Source organism: Saccostrea echinata, unplaced genomic scaffold (genome assembly GCF_033153115.1).
Source record: "Saccostrea echinata isolate AGI-Se365-2 ecotype Australia unplaced genomic scaffold, CSIRO_AGI_Sech_v1 ptg000047l, whole genome shotgun sequence".
NCBI lineage: Eukaryota > Metazoa > Mollusca > Bivalvia > Ostreida > Ostreidae > Saccostrea > Saccostrea echinata.
The window spans coordinates 5950294-5968804 of NW_026889796.1; the positions used below are offsets into that span (position 1 = coordinate 5950294).

Sequence of the window (18511 nt, forward strand, 5' to 3'; positions counted from 1 at the left end):
GTTGTTCGGAGAGATTATATTTTTCTTATATTGACCGAGATCCTAGCCAAAATATGGAGGTATTATATGATGCCGGACATAAATTGTGACAAGAAAGAAATCGCATGTTTGCGTTATAATGCGGGGGAAAAAGTACCATTGCATATGATGCACACGACTCTGAACTAAAAGTAATACATAGCAAACTAGTACTCTAAATTCCTAACGATAAACAGATCTTGCTTTAAAAAAATGATAGAATTATTAATTAATTTTTTTAAATATACGCTCTATGGCCTTTTAAAATTATCTAACTTATAGATACAACTTTAACGGAAATTACTTGTATAAAATAAAATTAATTTAACACATGCATAATAAAACGATTAATAAAGTGGATTCTTCATGAAAATGATAGCAGAATTATTGCCGATTATAATCATTAAATTGTAGAATTTATTTCGGTACTTCTCATTTGTACTAATTATGATTTCATTTGAGCAGATTTTTTTTGATTTGGGAGTTAGCTGGATATATTTTTTTATTTTCAAAAAGATTAAAAAGTGGAGATTACTTGACCTTAGATATACACAGTATGTTTTTTAAAGTCAAACATAAAAAAATATTTCTAATTATACATGTATCTTTACTTATAAAATACGAGGATATCAATTTTGGTTGGATATCTGTAGCCTACACTGTTATGAATTCCTTCCATGATATCGCATATTTTCAGTCAAAAACTGCTCAATAAAAAACAAGACATTCCTAAGGAAAAGATTTACCCTCATTCGTAATGGCGATTACTTGATAAATGTTTTCACTTTTAATAAAAAGGACCAGATAAAGGAAAAATATATACTCTATGTGCTTTATATACATGAGGTTTTGTGTTTTGTTACTTAAAATTTGTCCAAATGAAATAACAAAACTCTACTCAAATTATCCTGGCACCGGTTAAATTAATGACATTAGTGGCGGATCTGGTTCGTGGATTGATTGAGTCGCAACATCTGAATCTATGTATTTATTAAAGTTTCAAATCGTTGGACCATAATGACACGTCAGAAATTTTAAAACATAGTGAATTACTAAATACATCTACAGACAATGTTACAAATAAGAAAATGGGAATGGATATTATAATAAATAGAAAGAACATGGAACGCGTTTTATCGCTCTTGAAAAAAGCAAATAAATCATGTTCTTTATGGAGCTCGAGATTTGACAAAGATTTTCCAAGATAACAAATTTTCTTTACATTTCGAATTTGTATGCATAAAATTTAATTATTATCCGAACACTTGTTTTTTTTATAATAACACTTTTTTACCTAAAGACATAGTCATTATAAAAGGAACATGATTGTATAATTATAAAATGAAAATAATCTTCAATAACATTCAAGAAGCATATTTGATACAAGCTCCACTTTTTAAAGGATTATTCATGTGCATATCTAACATTTTTGAAAATTCAGATTACGAATTAAAAAGCCTAATCTATGCAATATGAATTTTGTACGTATATATGTACAAGTAATTAAAAGTTTGCTTTATAGCAATATTGTCCATGTGTATCAATGGCATCAACCAGGTCTTGTTTTTACTTCGAGCAATGACGACGAATAAAAATAAGAAAACATATGATGAATATAACCTTCAAGAAATTTTTGTTTTATTACCGTGTACAAATTTATTATTGCCAAAATCTGCATTGAAAATAATTATGCATGTGTAGCCAAGTCCCAAATAATTAAGTTCATCTTGTACATCTTCTTGAATTTGGTCTTACAATATCGTTACAAATCAGTTAAATTGCAATCCTGATTTCGATAGACTATTATATGTTCCCTTAAATTCTTAGAAAATATTTCAGGCACGTAGCATCAGTAGGGACCTGCCCCCCTTTTTTCCAAACATAACCTACTTCTATTGTAAATGTCCACTGAAAAGCTGGTTGCCTCCCCCCCCCCTTGTTGTAGGATAGTTTAAATCAAAGTAATTTGGTATTATAATGTGTTTTGAAAAGAAAGTGGAAGGTGGACACCCCCCCCCCCTCCCCCACGAAATAGGATTTTTTTGAGTTTGTACATTTTACCTTTTTTGTTGCTTGTCAAGGTTTTTTTTTCAGGTTGTCAAAAAAAATAAAATGTGGCTGCCCCCCCCCCCCTTTCAAAAACGATACTACGTGCCTGTATTTTATAATTTTAAATTTTCTTCACGCCTTTATATGCATTTTAATTATTCAAAATAGACTACGGCCGGTACATTAAAAACAACATAAAATTAAAGTTTAATTCACATAAGTAAAACGACTGTGTAATTTTTCTACAGTTTCATGGAGTTTTATGAAATCACCACACGTTGCTCAAAAGTTAAGACTACGTGTACTACTTTGTTACATACATATATCAAAAAGTGAGATATGCGTTTTAATATTAAAATTTCAGTTGCGCAATTATTTGCTCGACTTTCTTTACTGATGACTTCCAAAAAGTTTTCGGTCAAATTCCACAACCCAGATGATCGCAACATTGCTTCAAAATCCTTGTATGAATTGCCAGTAATCTTTAATCAAAAAGTATTATTGATGTGTGAAATAGCTATAAATCGATTAGCGTACAGGTGTCTTTCGTTCCAGAATCAGCAGGGAGGGATCTCTGTATGAAAAGGTCACGCATGCACATCCTTGATTATTACCAAAAGTACACTCAGTGGGTGGTGGAGGAGAAGAGTTTGATTTGTTGTTAACTCTCCTGTATTATTTCACATGTTGTTTTTATTTATTTTAATTTAGGCCTATATGTCATTGTTTTAACCTTTCAAAAGAAATTGCTATATAGAGGAATGACCTCCTAAAAAAATCCAACAATTAAACACACAACTGTAATATGCACCCCCCTTATTTTTTACGTTATTTATACATGTATTCTTTGTAGAATGTTTTTTATTCGGGAGTATTCATATACTACAAGTTTAAGATTGTGTGCCTGTCAATTTATCTACATGTATAATATACGTTGTACATATTCTTGAGAGTCTAGGGGAATTTTAAAAGAATCTTTTTTTAAAAAGATTACTAACACTTTACTCCTCCTTTTGTATGTATAGTATGTTTCAAGCATCCAAGCCACATTGATCTGTTCTCTAATGAATATTAATGAAATGTGCGCAATGAGGATGCGTTGTGTATTATGTCGATGTTGTATTCTCACTCGTGCAGTTTTCGTTTTTACGTTTGTGTAATTTTCTCACTATATCGTGTATATATTTTGTTGATTGTGCAGTTTTTCTATAGTTTGTGTAAATTTCAATAACTTCGTGTATATTTTCCTCACTTTGTGTAAGTTTTTACTTACTCATGTAGTTTTTGTTTAAGGTCGTGCAGAAAATAATTTTGAAGCAATCGGCGTGCCATATATGTCAGTACTTATGGAAAAGGCCAGAAAAGCCTATTTTAAGATTAAGAAAACCATTGGTTTGGATAATCCATGTAAACTTTTGGAAAAACTCTTTGACTCAATTATAACACCAGTTCTTCTTTATTGCTGTGAGATCTGGGGTATTTATAATAACATTCATTGGTGAAAATTCTATAATTGAAAAATTTCACATGAAGTTTATTACGGAAATTTTAAGGAGTGCATTATAAAACTACTAATGCTCCCTGCAGAGCAGATCTAGGTAGACATCCCCTGTGGACAAGAATACATTTTTCAAGTATAAAATTTTGGAACCATCTTATTACTTCCAAGAATACTTTAGTATTTAAAATCTATAAAGCAACAGTCAAAACTACGAAAGCCGGATAGGCTCATTTTTGACAAGACAAAAAAAAATATTTAACTCGTTATAACGAGATAATTATCTCGTAATAACGAGTTAGTATCTCGTTATAACGAGTTAGTATCTCGTAATAACAAGTTAATATCTCGTTATAACGAGTTAGTTATCTCGTTATAACGAGATGATTATCTCGTTATAACGAGTTAGTTATCTCGTTATAACGAATTAATTATCTCGTTATAACGAGTTAGTATCTTGTTATAACGAGTTAGTTATCTCGTTATAACGAGTTAGTTATCTCGTTATAACGAGATAATTATCTCGTTATAACGAGTTAATTATCACGTTATAACGAGTTAGTTATCTCGTTATAACGAGAAAATTATCTCGTTATAACGAGTTAGTATCTCGTTATAACGAGTTAGTATCTCGTTATAACGAGTTAGTTATCTCGTTATAATGAGATAATTATCTCGTTTTAACGAGTTAGTTATCTCGTTATAACGAAATAAAAATTGATCTTGAATTGATATATCTAAGTAAAGAATAGACCATTATTTATAGGAAATATACAAAAAGTGTGCGTGATAAAGATTTTTTGGAACAGATACATGTACTAGTTATTTGTGTTATGCCTTTGATTAGTATTGTTTATTGGAAAGACCGAAGACAAATATACGGAAACTTGTGACCGCCTCATGTTGTTGTGTTATACCTTAAAAGTGCAAATAAAAAATTAGTGTCATCTTCAAATGGAATGTATATAACATCAAAATTTTGTCAACTTGTACAAGGAGATCAGAAAAAAATGATATACTCTGGCTGATTTAACTGCCCTGTTCAAGCTTTCTTGAATTTGTTAAAATTATAATAATGTTTGCGTAATATTTGTCGCAATAAAAAATGCATAGAAATAATCCAATTATTTTAAATATTCCGAATAAATCATGTGGATATGAAACCATTTGTTAGGCTTTAACGATCATATTTTGATAATTCCTTGCCTGTTAACAAGGAATACCAGTTCAATTTTATTGTCTTAAAGGGGCAAGATCAAAATTCAATGTCTGACAAAAAACTAAATTCACGTTGTTTTTATCATCCATCCCTCCTTCCCCTCAATAATAAATATGATGAATATCAAGAACTAATACTGTACTTATCACTTAATAATTTATATATTTCTTCTGTTTATTAAAAGAAAGAAACATTTTAATTTACCAATTTGGCATGGAATCTTAAATTACAATATGTAATTTTTGCGTTATTATCAATGTGGTAGAATTAAAAAAAACTTTTGGAGCTCTTTATTCTACGGAATCCACGATAAAAGGTGAAGGTCAGCATTAGTAAAAACAGTTGACATGTGATCCTTTTTGGGTATAGAATGAAAGTTTAATATCTAAAGTTTACAATATGATAAGCATTACTTAAGGTGTATTTCAAGCATAAATTTTGCCAAGAAATGTGTATTGTATGTTGAGACAGGATTTCGCACTCATGAAAATATTAAAAAAAATTCCTGTCCGACTCGTGAAATAAAATAAATTCCATATATCAACTATAAAACATTGAATATCCTCAAAGTTCAATGGGGGGGGGGGTTAAACCAAGTAAAATATTTGACAAGTAAAAAGAAAAAAATAGATTTGATATTCCAACTACGAGTATTCGCCATTATTTTCGGGAGATATTTACTCAGGTAAAAAAATATGGAGGAATTAAGGGGCACAAAGATACTCTTGACCGCCCCCTTTTCAAAAGTGGTGGTGTGGACATTAGCCCTTCTATTACTACGCCTATGATCTAACTGCTGATGTCTCACTATCCCCCGTCTTCAAAACATTTCTGAATCTCAGAAGTAACATATGTATAACACTGTAATCTATATATTATAAGTTGCATAAACGATATGTTGCACTTACATTGTCTCTGATATTTAATTTTAGCGGTATAGAAATTGATATATGAAAGTGTATAAGTCGTCCAAAACATATCGAAATAGTGTCATTCATCAGAAATAGTTGTCATATATAAATTGCCAAAGTTTGAAGCAAGTATGTTTGGCAATATTATTTTAAGAAAAATATCTCGTCCTAATGCAACAATTTGGGGAGGAGTTCACGAAATGTGTAAATGTGTTCGCCTTAGAGTTGCTATGATTATTGACAGCGAGATAGTTCAAGATTTAATCATAAGTAAACCCCAGAGCAAATTAAATTTTCAACCATTTATCAATTGTTCAAGTTAAATTTGACTGATAATTACTTCCTAAAAATTCAATGGTATTTAAAACTGCAGCCATTTTTATTCCTATATTGCTATTTAGTCTCAAAATAACAAGAAAACTGTCTCGTTTTAACGACATAACTAACTCGTTATAACGAGATAATTATCTCGTTATAACGAGATAACTAACTCGTTATAACGAGATAACTAACTCGTTATAACGAGATACTAACTCGTTATAACGAGATACTAACTCGTTATAACGAGATAACTAACTCGTTAAAACGAGATAACTAACTCGTTATAACGAGATAACTAACTCGTTAAAACGAGATAACTAACTCGTTATAACGAGATAACTAACTCGTTATAACGCGATAATTATCTCGTTATAACGAGATAACTAACTCGTTATAACGAGATAACTAACTCGTTATAACGAGATATTAACTCGTTATAACGAGATAACTAACTCGTTATAACGAGATAACGAACTCGTTATAACGAGATAACTATCTCGTTATAACGAGTTAATTATTTTTTTATCTTGTCAAAAATGAGCCTATCCGGCTTTCGTACAAAACAAACTCATGGACTAAAAATATTTTTTCAATTTTCAATAAGTTAGGATTTTCATTCATTACCAAAAAAGAAAATTCAATAAAATCACTTCTGAGAAACATAAAACAAAGAATATCAGATCAATGCTTACAAGAGGAATTATAATGCAAAGATTCATAATTCATCAAAACTAAAATTTTATCAAGTTGTTTTTAGTAATTTCAAACGCTGTGGATACACTGATATATTAAAAAAGAAAACTGAGAGATCAATTATTAGCAGGTTAAATTGAGACTTAGTGCACATAACCTAGCTTGCCATAGAAAAAGGGAGACATTTGTCTATACCCACAGATAAAAGATTTTGTAATATTTGCAACACAGGGGAGATTGAAGATTTCATTTTCTATTCAGCTGCCATAAATACAATAATCATAGGTTAACTTTTGAAAGGAACTTGATGGATTTTTTTCAAGGAAAAATATCAAATATGTCTTATACTCAAAAAGTTAAGTTTTGCTTTAATAGCCATTGTCCAGAAATACTGAAAATAACACACTCACTTATTAAAAAATGTCTTGTATCTAGAAATGATTGCATTACATAATTATTATACAAATGATGGTATGATTTATAGTTATGTATAGCCTCACATTCTATACTAAAATATTGTATATTTATGTATGAACAATTGATGATTCTTATAATGTGTTGTGCCTTTGCCAATTATTGTAATAATGTGTTTGCGCCAATAAATATTTGTATTTGTATTTATTTTCATTCCATAATTTATAATATACCAGACCCTTTGTTTATCCCCATTTTTGCAAATTTTTAACACATATGTTCATATAAATTATAATTATCATTGAATTTCATAGAACCAGAATAGGACAAGAACATATACTTATTGTAGTCCCTGTGAAACAGCTACTCTATCAACTGATCTGTTTGATCACCTGCATGATACAAACCTGCCTAACCATCATATTCCTCTCCTTCAATAATACATGGTCTATACCTTAAAGTAAAGTCAGTGCAACCTTGACAGGTCTTCCACCATATACTTCCATGGTATGGCATACAGGCACAGCACCAGATGTAACTATAATGTTGATGCAGTTGAATAGCTCTCACCAATATGTATCAGCATATTAGGTTTGATAAAAATATCTTGAAGTTTCTTTAAATTGAAGCTTAATATATATGTACAATTACCATATTAAGATAAGTAAGAACAAGGTCAAAGGAAAGTCATTAAGGTAAGAAGTGTTGATGCAGTTGAACAGTTCTCATCAATATATAAAAGCATTTAAGATAGGATAAAAATATACATGCATTAAGTTTCTTTGAAATTGAGATAATCACTAATTTAAGAAAGTAATGTCAAGGTCAAAGGAAAGGTCAAGGTCAAAAAAATGCAGTTGAACAGCTCTCATCAATATGTATCAGCATATGAATTTCTTTGATAATAATAGTTTAATGAATAATAATTATAATGAATAATTTCTTTGAAACTTAGCTAACCTCAAATTTACAAAAAGTGAAGTCAAGGTCAAGGTCAAAATATGGTGAAGAAGTTGAATAGTTCTTATCAGTATGTATCAGGATATAAGGTTTGATAAAAATATCTTAAACAGTTTCTTTGAAACTTAGCTAAACACAAATTTAAGAAAAGTGAATTAAGTCAAAGAAAAGGTCAAGGTCAAAAATAGTGATGAGGTTGAAAAGTTCTTATGAGTATGTATAAGGATATAAGATATGATTAAAGTACCTTAAACAGTTTCTTTGAAATTGCACTAAACACAAATTTAAGAAAAGTAAGGTAAAAGGAAATGTCAAAAAATGTTGATGCACTTGAATACATGTACTCTCATCAATATGTATCAGCATATGAAGTTTGATAAAAATACCAGGGGTACCTTGAAAAGTTTCTTTGAAACAGCTAAATGCAAAGTGTGACGGAAGGACAGAAGGATGGAAGATGAACATGACAAACACTATATGCCCCGGCCATATTCATGGTGGGGCATAACAATATGATAATCTAGTTTTTGTTTTTGTTTTTTTTTTTAGATAATCTAGTATTTTACTCAGTATAAATAATGCCTACAGAGGCTACTTGCAGGTTAAAGCTATAGACAGCTAGTGGCAAGCCCGAAAAGGATTCAAACTTGGGCCATCTCTATAGGTGCTCTACTAACTGAGCTACAACTATCTGGTCAACAGTAAACAAATCTGCTTGACTGCCACTTTCCTCCCTCCTTAAATACCTTTGCCCCCAAGAACTAACCTAGGCTCTTCCCTGGCTGGTTTTCAGACCAGAATTTGAAACCCTGATTTATAGACTGATGCTCTTCCAACTGGGCTATCAGGGCCATCGGCCAACACATCTACCCATGCAATCTGAATCACCACATTTACATGTATACAGAAAATATAAATTACATTTTAATGGAACTCTCTCATTGTGACCTCAGTTTTTATTCAATGTTCTACAAAGCAGAGATGAGTTAACCTCATCTCATTCATTAGCCTAGCAATATATTCATCTCTGAAGGTCCACATACTGTAGAATCACTTATTTTCATGGTTTGAGGAAAAAAATATTGAATAATTCATGGGGATTTAATTCTGTGATTGAAGAAGTAAACATTATTATGTATATATACATTGTACTTTGAAAGTTTAACATTTCGAGGAGAACATGAATTTGTGGGTCTCTACATATCAAAAAAATGATGAAAATTAAACACCAACAAAAATTAGTGATTTCACAGTATAGTTAAACATAAAGTGCCAAGGACGTACAATTTTGCTTCATTATAAACATAATTCATTATATCTGTTTGGTTCATGTATTTTAAAGCTATGGGGAATGAAAATCACTTTGCTCATCAATAATCAATTCGTTATAAGCCTGTTTGCTACAAGTGTGTTTTACTGTAATCTACATTGTTTTATAATACACAATATCTCCCCCTGAATTTAATAACTTCTATCTGACCAATAAACACCTAAAATCAGAACAATTCAATTAACATTTATTCATCTGTGTCAATTAACATTTATTCATCTGTGTCAACAGACACATAACAATTCTACAAGAATATCTGATCATCTGTGGAACAGTCAATGTGTGAGCTCTCCCAGACAACTACTGAGTATCTGTCACATAATGGACACCAAAATTACATTTTCAATTTAAAATCACAAGAATGTATTAAATCATATAAAAACACACTATCTATAGAGAAATAAGCACCAATTAATATATGTGTATAACATAGTTTTTTCCACAATATTTCATTTCTGTTTGAGGAAGTCTTAATAGAATACTGGTTAAAAATCTTCTAAAACTATATGGACAAAGTCCCTTAGTTCACTTGAGGTGTTTAGCAAGAATTTCAGGCACTTGTTCTTCTTTATAGTTGTAAACATGGAAATTCTTTCCCACTGCTCCAGATATCATTGCTGATAATTCTACAATTAAAGCGAAGTCATTAAATTTACATATTTTAAAAGAGATTATTCAGGTATCACTTAACTATTTTTAAATACTTGTTTGTAATTTCACGTGAGAAAGTTCTTCTTGGATATAGCCAAAATTTCAGTATACAACTTGTGCTCATGATAGTAAAATTATTAGGCCCACATAAATAAATTGTGTGTTTCCGGTTCCCCAACCGACCCTAAAATATATGAGCCAACCCTGAAGAATTTATCTGCCGATATCTTCCCGGAAGTTAACAGTTCCATTTTCACTATTAGGAATCCTAATCTCGATCACTTCAGCATTTGAGAAAATGCATATCCTATACCAATTAAAAAGAAATGCCATTAGTAAGCCGCCCTTTTGGGAAAAAGAAATGAACTATTTAATTTTCTCATTTTGTTTATTGTCAAAGTTGAATTTTTACTAATAAAATGTTAAAATAAAATGTTTTCCCTTCCTACCTACCCATTTTTTCTCGGGTTGGAATAGGAAACACACTATTTATTTATCTTGGCCTTATCCACAAAATATTTTAGGGTATTCATGATCAGTCAAAATTACCCAGGTGGTCAAAGTTACATCACCCTAATCTAGTTCAAATTCTGGTCCAAGACCACAAACTTTTCCCATATTTTTAGAAACCTTACATCCATGTTGTAGAGAAAGATTTTTTTTTTTCAAATTATCAAGCAAAACAAAAATAACATTTTGATAATGCAAGTGACTAGAATATGGACGCTGGTGAATGAATAGCAATAAGACCTAAGATTGAATTAATTTCTTTACTTACTCTTTCCTGAATCAGACCGGAAAAGACAAATAATGGTTTTGTTTAGGGCAAAAGCTCTGCCTATCTCGTACCCTACTCCCAAAGAGGGCTGTGTCACCTCTGCGACCACTACTATAATGACAAAATAAGTGCAGAAAGTATGTAAAAACATCTGGAGCTTTTTTCTTTTCTCATCAAAATTTACCTTTCAAAATTTCAGAAATAATACATTTGTTTATTTTGGAATCAATTTAATTCATGTGGATCAATTTCAGGGGCAACCAAAATTTTGCTGGTTCTTAGATATAATTCTTGGATAATTCATACATATATGGCAGATTTAACTGAACTGAAACACTGACAAATTGAAAATTACAGTTCTTGGGGGCATAAATTCATGGGTGAGGATGACTATAACATGTCTTAAACAAACATTGACGATTCCACAGTATAGCTGATCAGAATCATATTAATAATGGACAAAAAATAAATAAATAAATAAATCAAGTCCAAAAAATAACCTCCCTGGTATAGATTAGTCATAACTACCACTTTCATCATGAATCATATTGATAAACATTTTCTTCCAGACATAATTACTGTACCATCACATTGATTTAACCAGTCCATATCTCTGTTATGTATCTGTACATCTGTCAAACCAGTGCTATCCTCATCTGTAAAAGTATTTCCAGTTATTAAATCTAATATTTCCTTCTGAGATAAATCAATTTAAGATGGTGAAATAAATAAATATAATTTTCATACCAGTCTCAACTGTTGGGCTTGCTACATGCTCAGTTAGCACAGTGCCATAGGATTTCAACTGGGACACAATTCGAAGGTACAATTCTGCATCCTGTCGACCTCCCCTTATGCTGCCAGCAAAGTAAATTGTGTGTTTTCCAGACATATCTAACAACATTACAAGAGAAAAACATGAATTAGCTACAATCATTTGAAATAATTATAATGAAGATGGATTAGTTTGAACAACTAATAATGCAAGACATTTTATAAATATGTTCTCTTGGTAACAGGAAGGGGGGAAATGCAACAGACCAGACCAGGATTCAAACACAGCCCCCCCCCCACCCCCACCCAATCTCTATAAATGTGCTCTAACAACTGATCTATCTGGCTACCGGCCATCAAACCTATTTTCCCGCCACAATCCTCTCCCCTCCTTAAATATGAAGGTCTTCACTCCCCAACGACACAAAGCAGGCTCTTTTCTGGCAGGTCTTTGACCTGTCACTTTTAGAGCATGGCACCAAATTAAACAGAAAGAAAGTGTGACATACCAGACCAGAATTCTAACTGGGGCCCTGATTCCTCTATCAACTGAGATTTCTGGCTACATTTCCCACATCTAGATGTTTTGTCTCAAACAATCACATTTATTCATACATGTATGCATCTGCCAGTACAGTAATTGGTCATCATGGTTATTAGACATAATTATAGAGTAGCATTTATTCATACATGTATGCATCTGCCAGTACAGTAATTGGTCATCATGGTTATTAGACATAATTATAGTGTAGCGGAGCAGCAATTAACACAAGATGGTTTCAGTGTGATGTTGTTTGTTACAAGGATTATACTACATGTAGTACCAGATTCTTCAGAACAATATAAAATACATTAACTAAATTTGATATCACATATAACAGCAGAATCTGTTGTCATCATAAAATCAGATAATTACTACATATTAATTCGGTCATAAAATAATAAATATTGACACAGGTCAATGAGTTATATCTCCTGACTTTAAATACAAATATTTCTCTTTATATATTCACTTTATATAGTGGATAATAAATATTTACAATATACGTGTACATATAGCTACATACCAAACTATGGGTATGAATCGATCTCTAATTTATTTCTAATATAGTATATATGTCTTGCTATGGATTATTGTCAGTGGTCTATAAAATTCTCCAAATAACAAAAATACAACTTTATACACTCACTGCTCCTGGGCTAGTAATTAGCTGGACACTCTGGACAAAGGGGGTTAAAGGTTTCGGCAGGAAAAATATTAACCAATGGCTATTTTTACTTATTTTTTCATTCAAGGTTAAGAGTTAAACTTTAGTTGTAATTTTAGAACTCTAGGGATTTCTAGACTTTAATTATAGGAAGTTGTTTATAAATTTATTTAACTGTTTAATATTTAAATAAAACATTTTTATTTTAAATCAAGTTTATTATTGAAAGTTATTTCATAACTTTCAATGGCATCTGAAAGAAAAATACTGTTAATTAAAATCAATATAAAATCATGACTATCACAATAGCAAATTCCTTCAGTTAGCAACCGGCCTATTAAACAGGTTGGGCACACCCCATTAAATGGTCATTTATCCCCCGTTTGGTGGACAATCTCCCATATCGGAGACGAATTTTACTGACCATTTGGGACAGAAAAATGGTTGTGTTCAATTCTATAGAATGGCGTGGAATGGCGCATAATTTTAAACCACGTGGAATAAAATTTAGATATTTATCGGTGTTCTGAGTGAAAAAAATTGGAAATTCAATGTGTAATTTTTTGCGCAGAGTTGTTCAAAAATTTGACAAAAAATGTCACGTACGTAAACAAGTGCAACGTTTCTCAATTTTTACTTAAAAAGAAAATTCCCTCCTTATCCAATGATGCTGCACCTGTCAATCATGTTCGTAACTTTCTATTTCGATTATCCGGGCAACCAATCAAAAATGCAAACCAATACAAACGATGATCTTTTTTTAACCTGGTCAAAAGTCGGATTTAACTACGCAGGCACATTTGTGTTAATTTTCAATTAGGAAATCAAAAGAAAAATAAGTTTTCGCCTTTATTTTGTTTTATTTTTGTATGTGATGGCTTTGTTATTTATAAAAATAGTAAATGAAGTTAGATTATGATATAATTATTGTTTTAAAACGATGTACTTTTAACAAAAACAAGAATAATTGTAAAAGTCACCTTGTAAATCATTTATTAAAAATTATTGATCAAATATATTAAAATTCATCAGTAACATACATATTAAACCACAAAAGGTCACATGGAATATGGAACTTCATCCTAAAAGAAAAATAACAAAAGATATTACGTTCAAGTCTAAAAAATTTAACTTTATAGCAATAAGTGCCCACCATACCAGTTAAGTAATGAGGAGCTCGTGTTTAACGGGATTTTATAGAGATAAATATTGACAAAGATCCAAAGAGCGATTGAGAGTTAACTAATCAAGAGTTAAACCACTGGATAAAATAGAATTTTTATCCTACTAGACACAATCAACATTTTTTTTTGATCGATTGATCAAGAAGTTCGGCTGTTACGGACAACTATGGGTATCGTTTTTACGAAGTTATGGAGAAATTGCACATGGAAAATCGACCGAATTATTTCAATTGTGTAAGGAATATGTTCACTAAAATTCCCCAATGCCTATGCAAATGCGCTTTTACTTTATTTTAATAAAATTTGGAATAGAATAAAAAAAGTCCACCATTTGGTCAGTAAAAGTCGTTTCCGATATGGGAGATTTTCTACCAAACGGGGAATAAATGACCATTTGGTGGGGTGTGCCCAACCTGTTAAAAATGTACCGGGTTCATTTGTCCCGAGCCTTTAAAACGTCGAACGATTCAAAAGTTTCATAACAAAAGTTTATTTCCTACTTTGAATAATATAAACGAAATATAACAGTAAAATGGGAGAACTACACTAATTATGAACTGTTGAAATGAAAATGCAAACACACGTGTGCGTTTTCTGTTACAGGCAACGCTTACCAATGTTAACGTTTAAAAAAAACTGCATAAGGTAATACTATAGACTATTGTACCCTCAAAGCATGCCTGATATATGACTTATAATCAAAAAGATACCTCAAACGACTGACATAGTCTATTTACACAGCAAACTTAATTAAAACATGCAGCTTTCCACCAACAGAAAATACCGCGAATCACCACATACAGAATGCCGATCCCGATTAAATAAAAAAAAAAAAACAGAAAAAAAGTCGAAATAATAAATAATTCGTTGTATAAAGTTATGTTACATCCAGTATGAAAATTTTCTCACCCTGTTTCCAACCATACATCTATCAAATGTATTGTCACCAGTTTAAATATCCCCCACTCCAATCAGATAAATGTTAATCCTTGCATAGAAAACAGTATTTAAACACATGGGCTTGCTCCCGGCGTGTAATAGTTATCGTATACGGTATGACAGTATATGATTTTTTAATAAATAATTATTACACGCCGGGAGCAAGCCCCTGTGATTTAAATAAGAGTCGGAATTCACAGAGAAACGGATTGTAACATTGTCGGATTACTCTGTCTGTCTGATCAATGGATAGGGCTAACAGCGGGTGTGAATGGTCTACAGGGGATGTTTACTTCTCCTAGGCACCTGATCCCACCACTGGAATTTACAGTTTAATTTATGCCCTGTTCACAGATTTGTGTTTTTAAATTTTGTGAGATTGATCTCTGTTCGTTATCTTCATCTATTTCATTATACAGTTTTTACTGTAATTTCACTTATAAAAATGACCAATAATCATATGAATACTTCAGATAGCCTCCAATAATTTTCTGGTTCCTTAAATATATGTTACTACCATCATTGAAGAATTTTCAAACGAATCATAGATGAACATCATATACTTCACAATTCCTTATTCTTTCATAATTCTGCAACAAGATTGGGAAGGTCCAGTAGTTCTGTGGTGGGCCATTGGTCTTTCACATTTCATATTTGGATATTTTACTAGAGAAAGACATTAATAGCAAATTAACAACGAACCTTTATGATAATTAAATGTGATTTCAACTTTTCTACCATCAACTTCCCTTATTTATGTAGCAATATACCATTATCACCTGCATATGGAGTTTATGTCTCCCAAATGAGCTTGTTCTAAAATTAGACAAGCTATTGACAAATAAGTTATAGGATATTAGGATATCAACATTCTCATTTAAAGTCAACATTTCCCAAATTCTATGGTTGATACAAGGACCTTGTAAGCTAATACAATCTATTTCAAGTCGAATGTTGACCGACGGTTTTCATACAAATTGTTAGGCCATTATTTTCACACTCAATCCTCTACGGATGATCGGTTCTGATCATGACAAGGAGCACACAGCAAGGTGTGACCAGTCGACAGGGGATGCTTACTCCTCCATGGCACCTTATCCCACCTCTGATGATTTTAGAGGTCAGTGTCTGCTCTGCTCCCAATTTGTATTGTTCCGATGGACTTAAGAGCTTGATTTACAGTTCATTGTTTTCATATTTCATTAGCAGATGCAGGGCTCTCCATTCCCTATAATTGGGGTTGTTGAACGGCCCCATTCCCAATGCAAAAAATGTATTTTTTTCCCCAGAAGCAAAGTGTTAATTTCCCAATTCTTTTATGGCAAAATATTTTTTTAATAAAGTGCCCCGCCATAGCATGATACGCCCGTCAAATATTGTTCAACTGTAATAAACAGTTTAGAGTGCAACAAAATCATGTCAACCTTGATACAAGGATTTCAATGATTTTTCCATTCCTAATAATATTTGTTTATACATCTCCTGTGGTATAGGCATAAATTATAACAAATAGGTTTATTAATTTTACACCTTCTACCCAAGAAGTATCAGCTGACAAAGTTTGATAATCCTAGGCCTAATAGTATTAAAGTTATGAGCCGGACACGAGAAAAGCTAACAGACAGACAGACGGACATGAACGCCATAACATAATACGTCCCGTCTAAAGACAGGCATATAAAAATCTAAATCGATGAGACTTAATCGCCAACAAGTGAGAGTGAAACAAACTAGTTCTGCGTTGCACTGTATAAATTAGTGCATGCCACCAATATTTGTAAGCTGATTTGGCTTCGATAAGGAACCAGGTTTTCCCAATTTTCCCCAAAATGACGAAAATTTTCCCAATTTGAATGGCCCCGGCCCCCGTACCAAAAAGTGGTGCGAGAGCCCCCGAGATGTCACAGGTTCAAATCCCAGTCTGGTCAACCCTTTTCCCTACGTGTCATAATTGCATTACACAAGATTCAAACCAAAACCTGTGTTTGTAATAATAATTTTAAAAAACAGGGAAAAGCCTTTCAATTTGTAGTTTTATTTCAATACTTTAAACTTGCAAATGTTTCACCCACACAGTATGTAACAAGTCTTTACATACCATCAGTCTACAATTTATACATGAAGTTATAATTAAGCTATATTTTACAAATACTTTTGTATCAATAGAATAATATGAAAAAATATAGGTTGTTTGTGCAAAATATGCGTCAATGTCTTTTAATAGTTTTCACATGTATTCCCTGTTACACAAATGTATGATCTATGCCAAAATAAGATACCAGGTTACCTCTAACAACAAATGCATTCTGCATTCTCACAGTGTTATACAACATAGTATTACTTCTTGTAAAATTCACATTTCTTTTAACTATTTTGCATGACATATTGTTATAATAAGGAAAGGAACCAGTAACTTGTTGGAACTTTTTCCAATCCTTTTGATAAATTCAATAAAATATTTCAAAGCAAAACAAAAAACAAAAGAATGCATAATTTATGTACAGAGTAAAGGAATGACATTGAAGAGATATTAATAAACAATACCTACTGAAAGTTCTTCCCAAATACATGTTTAAATATTAATTTGTGAGTGTCATGAGTAAACATCTACCATATAGAATCCACCAATGAATTGATACAAGGGTCATGACCCCAAAATAGAATCACTTCAATGGTCAACAACAATAAGATAAGTTTGGTGATATGTATGCATAACAAACACATTTAATGAGCTAAGCCTCAGACAAAACACACTCTCAGAAAACATAAAAATGTTAATGAAACACTAAAGTGAATTATATACATAAAGAAATTATGTAATATAATTTTTCTTCTTAAAGATTGATTTTTAATTTTTTAATTTCAAAAAAAAAAAAAAAATAACAGACCTTTGTGTGTAAATTTAAACCTCTACAGCTTCTAACAAGACAGACGTCAAATAATGCACATTACGATGATATTCCACATAACATACAATGGATTTCAACAGACATCCAATGAGTTTAACATAACATACAAAGATTGTAAATGTTAATAATTTTTTAGAATAAACAGAACATCCTACAATAAATACAAGTCCAACACAATTTGATACAAAAATATCAAAATTTCTAAGTCTATGACTCAAATTTTTGCCATACCTGAAAACATAAACAAAAGCAATCAGGCCAAAATAAAAAATACCTTTGTTTCCCCCAACGCGACTGACCCAATTAAATCACGCCGACTTAAAAGTTTTTTTTAAGAAGATTATTCAAATATTTTTTTTTAATGTTTATCAACTTTTATAAAATACAATTTCATGAAAACCCGTTCTTATTAGAAATTCAGAATGTATTTTCAAAGCTGCTGTCATAAAAAAAATTATTTACCTACCTACCTACCCAACTTCAAACTTTAAGGTCGGGTTAGGGGAAACAATGATATTTTTAATGATGGCCTCATGTTCTTGACCACACCATATTAATTACAAGAAATTTAAAATCAATCTACAGTATATGGATAATTCACACCTGTATATTAAAATTTTACACTTATTTTTAGAAAGATTCGACTTTGATAATT

The 18511-nt window shown here is 31.4% G+C and overlaps 1 protein-coding gene across 3 annotated transcripts; it reads right to left on the minus strand.

Annotated features, from left to right (window-relative positions):
- Positions 1–9588: 9588 nt before the first annotated feature.
- LOC133202353 (putative 2'-deoxynucleoside 5'-phosphate N-hydrolase 1) lies at positions 9589–14785 on the minus strand. Of its 3 annotated transcripts, none has more exons than XM_061338161.1 (5): positions 14719–14785; positions 11590–11736; positions 11427–11498; positions 10843–10953; positions 9589–10039 (listed from the first exon to the last, which is right to left on the minus strand). In XM_061338161.1, the coding sequence occupies exons 2-5, from the start codon at positions 11732–11734 to the stop codon at positions 9939–9941; spliced, it is 429 nt and encodes a 142-aa protein (XP_061194145.1). In that variant the 5' UTR covers positions 11735–11736; positions 14719–14785; the 3' UTR covers positions 9589–9938. The 3 variants fall into 3 exon arrangements, with proteins under 3 accessions (XP_061194145.1, XP_061194143.1, XP_061194144.1); XM_061338159.1 differs by lacking the exon at positions 14719–14785 and adding an exon at positions 14623–14665; XM_061338160.1 differs by lacking the exon at positions 14719–14785 and adding an exon at positions 12126–12216.
- Between the last annotated feature and the right edge of the window lie 3726 nt (positions 14786–18511).